Raw genomic sequence first — 3,879 nt, 5'->3', positions numbered from 1 at the left:
TGAAACAAGATCATTTTGGATTTGTTTTGGGATAAATATGTTGGTAAGTCAGGATAGGGGGTATAATTGGTATTGGTTAAGTTGACTTGAGTATCTATGGTGAAAGACTGAAAACACGCACGGATAAGGTATCACGTGCCTTCCGGTTAGCAATCGGTAAAGTGGGGATTAGTAGTGCTTGTTATGCCTACTTGCAGACACCAATCGAGAGATTACCCGAGTCGCATTTACCGCCTCTTTGAACTACATTGAAATAATTGAATTGTTAAATTCTCAAGGTGCATTGTGCACAAAGGTTTCAAAAGGTAGAGATGTATGTTTTTGAACATGGCATGCCAAATGCATTCATCTCAGGAAATTGTATAAAATGTATATACGTTGTTAAGATTTTTCTACTAGGCTTTATGTTCACCCTGTGGGATTTTGTGCAGGAAAGGATGTGGTGATTCTGCCAAGTTGGAGGCGTGGAATATATTTTGAAAGCACAAGGCTCTTTGCTTTTGTTGTAATTATTTTTGACAAGCCAATGGTTTTATATGTATGGATTCAAAAACCACTTTTGTTTAACCGGCCTTTAGCCTTAGAAAATTGTAGCCCTTGAGGGCATTGAATTGTGCTTGATGTATTGTGCCACATGCTATAGATTCATATTTTAAGAATGTTGAACGTATAACTATAACGCCCCAAAAATATTACAATAAGATCAACCCACGACAAATATAAAATAATAACAGATGTTTGAATGTAATGTTCCCCCATTCATAAGGTTTCATCTTTTTACAAAAGTGTAACACATGCAGTAATACATTCACAAGCTTTAACCCTGAATCTATAGCATGTGTCATTAGTAAAGGATATGAAATAAGAGTTAAACAGATATAGTAATGCCCTATTGGCTGCAACCTTCCAAGACGGTACTTGGTTATAACAAAAGTGAGTTTAAACTCAATACAAATAAAGCCATAGGCTTGTACAAAATAAATACCACCATAACCAAAGTAGAAGCTCTTGGCTCCAAGTCCTCTCAAGCTATTGCCTTGGCGGAGGCATATTATCAGCACTTGAAAATTATTTTCCACACAGGGTGAGCTAAAGCCTAGTAAAGATACTCTAACATAGTGTATGAATCTTAATAGAGTTATAAGGTGAATACATATGCAATGCTCATGCCAAACATTTTATATCTCATTCCAAAAACCATGTAATGCTAGGTTATATCACAATTCATGAAATCACTTTCTTTACAATAGAAAACATGGCGGTGGATACAACATTGGGAATCTTTAGGATGTGTCTGCAAATAGGCTACAAGTACTACCAATTACCATTTTTACCGGTACTAACTGGAAGACTCGACACATATCTGCATGGGTTTCTGGACTTTCACAAATGAGACACCGGCCAACATGATACCACCACTACACTCCTACCCAGATTCATCAATGTATTCACCATTTTTTCTAAAAACGACAACCATTTTCAAATATGTTAAATATGTTACAATGCTCAATGCAATGGATGAGAAATTCGTTTCAATTCACTTAATTCTCATGCAATTTTGACCACAATTATAGCTATCCTCTACCGATAGCCCAAAACAGATATACTTTCCAATATTTTCAAATAAGAATAATAATTCATATCCAACTCCACCACCACCACCACCACCACCACCATCATCATTGTTCAAATTCCATAAAAACAACATCAATTCCAATTCCTCTTTACAAACATCAAATGTTCATAATTTAGAGCAAAACCCCATTTCTTTGAAAATCATTTCCCAAGGATAAAATCCACCATTTTTCATAACCCAACCATTTTTACAAAGTCACAATCATATACAAGAACCTATATTGAAAACCCCTCTTTTGAATTTTCAAATCAAAACCCTAGTTTTTTGTTTAAAAATTTCCAAATCACAACATAACTTAGAAAATCAAATAAGTTAAATACTATACAAGGTGTCAAAGTAATCTCCCCCTCAAAGAAGATGACTCAAAGAAGAGATGGGTAGAACTCAACGGAGCCGAAAACACGTTCTTCGATTAGAATGAAGCCTTCAACGTGCTCTCTCTTTTTATCAAAGAGACTAGGGTATAGAGATTAATGGATCAAGGTGTATTTGGTGTTTAGAGATGGTTTCTACAGAGAGAGAGTGTAGATATGAGATTTAGAGAGAGAGAGAGAGAGAAGTAAAAAAGTGATCCAAAAAGTGACTTTTACAACCTGATATATGCGTAGCGCAGACCGCTCGAGCGCAGGAATGGTCGCTCGAGCGACTAGACACAAAAGAGAGACCGCTCAAGCGAACAAAGTACCGCTTGAGTGAAGAACACCACCCTTCCAGTATTTTTGTAGGCCTGCAAAAATACTAAGAGTTCCAAAAGGCTGCATAAACGTAATAAGGACCGCTCAAGCAAAGACCGCTCAAGAGTAAGAAACATCGCTCGAGCAAAGATTGTCATACTTCCAGTAGTTTTGCAGACCTACAAAAGTACTAGAAGTTCTCAAAGTTCGCTCGAGCACAAGAAAGTTCACTCGAGCGAACAAGCCAAAATCTGGGTAGCACAGTTTTGAAAAGACTAACTCCCACCCTATTTCAAACACAACCAAGACAGTCCAATAACCAAAGTCAAGAAGGAACAAGATAGAAGAAGACATGAACAACCATCAAGACAAGAAAACCCGGATCCAAAGCAATGAACGGGTCGGGTTTAAACCAGAATCTCTATAACCTTCCCCTTAAGGAATTTCATCCCCGAAATTTTAAAATCAACACAATAACCCTTGTATTTAAATCAACAAAACAAAGATCCAACCATTCTCATAACCATGACCCATCCACCGGTCATTCATTCTCATAATAACGATAAACAAGTTTTCAATATTGAATATGCAATTCATTTTTCCCAAAACAAATACAATGTTCACATATAATCAACATAACAAGATTCTCATTACATGTTTCAAACATTAACAAAAAGGTCCGAATACTTCTCAAGGACTTTCGCCTCTAGTTTCCAAGTTGCTTTCTCAACCCCATCGTGTCTTCCCAACACCTTTACCAATGGAATTGTCTTGTCTCGAAAGACTTGGTCCTGTGTATCTAAAACTCTAGCCAGCTTCTCCTCATACGAGGCATCCTCATCTACCTCCAACTCAATCAAATCCAGCACATGTGACGGATCTGGCTCATATTTCCGAAGCATACAGATATAGAACACGTCATGAACCCCAGAAAGCTGTGATGGCAAAACCAAAAGATAAGCTACCTCCCCAATGCACTCTAAAATCTCAAAAGGCCCAATAAATCTAGGAGATAACTTCCCACTCCTCCCATACCTTATCAAACCCCGTCTATGTGATATTTTTAAGAAGATGTGATCTCCTACCTTAAATGATAACGGTCTCCTCCTACGGTCGGCATAGCTCTTCTGATAACTCTGAGCTGAAACCAATCTCTTACGGATGAGTGCAACCTTTTCCGTCATTTTCAGGACTAACTCAGGACCTAACGTAGGTGCGTCACCCACCTCGGCCCAACACACAGGAGATCTACACGGTTCGCTATACAAGGTCTCAAACGTTGCCATGTTAATACTCGTTTGAAAGTTATTGTTGTAGGCAAACTCCACTAGAGGCAAGTGCCTCTTCCACGACCTCTTGAAGTCAAGAGCACAACCTCAAAACATATCCTCTAGGATTTGAATGGTACACTTTGACTGCCTGTCAATCTAAGGATGATAAGTGGTACAAAATGTCAATTTAGTACCCAAGGCATTCTGTAGGCTTTGCCAGAACAGAGCCGTGAAATGCGGATCTTTATCCGAAACACTAGTCACAGGGACCTCGTGAAGTCAAACTATGTCCCTAACA

At 38.3% G+C, this 3,879-nt stretch overlaps 1 protein-coding gene across 1 annotated transcript; it reads right to left on the bottom strand.

The window, feature by feature from the left end:
• Positions 1–2,969: 2,969 nt before the first annotated feature.
• On the bottom strand, positions 2,970–3,494 carry LOC145791549 (uncharacterized). The gene is made up of 2 exons (XM_082871908.1): positions 3,396–3,494; positions 2,970–3,245 (listed from the first exon to the last, which is right to left on the bottom strand). Exons 1-2 carry the CDS (start codon positions 3,492–3,494, stop codon positions 2,970–2,972), a joined length of 375 nt encoding a protein of 124 aa, XP_082728034.1.
• Positions 3,495–3,879: the final 385 nt, after the last annotated feature.

This window comes from Camellia sinensis, chromosome 5 (genome assembly GCF_055761805.1).
Source record: "Camellia sinensis isolate YWXY chromosome 5, ASM5576180v1, whole genome shotgun sequence".
Lineage (NCBI taxonomy): Eukaryota > Viridiplantae > Streptophyta > Magnoliopsida > Ericales > Theaceae > Camellia > Camellia sinensis.
Note: the sequence above shows the minus strand (reverse complement) of the source record. Positions and strands in the feature narration are given on the sequence as shown.

Excerpts from the sequence above, each read along its gene's own strand:
- LOC145791549 (XM_082871908.1), bottom strand. The coding sequence starts at position 3,494 with ATGACGGAAAAGGTTGCACTCATCCGTAAGAGATTGGTTTCAGCTCAG. Across the intron at positions 3,246-3,395 it reads GGAGACCGTTATCATTTAAG|CTTTCTGGGGTTCATGACGT; the intron begins GTAGGAGATCAC and ends TTGCCATCACAG.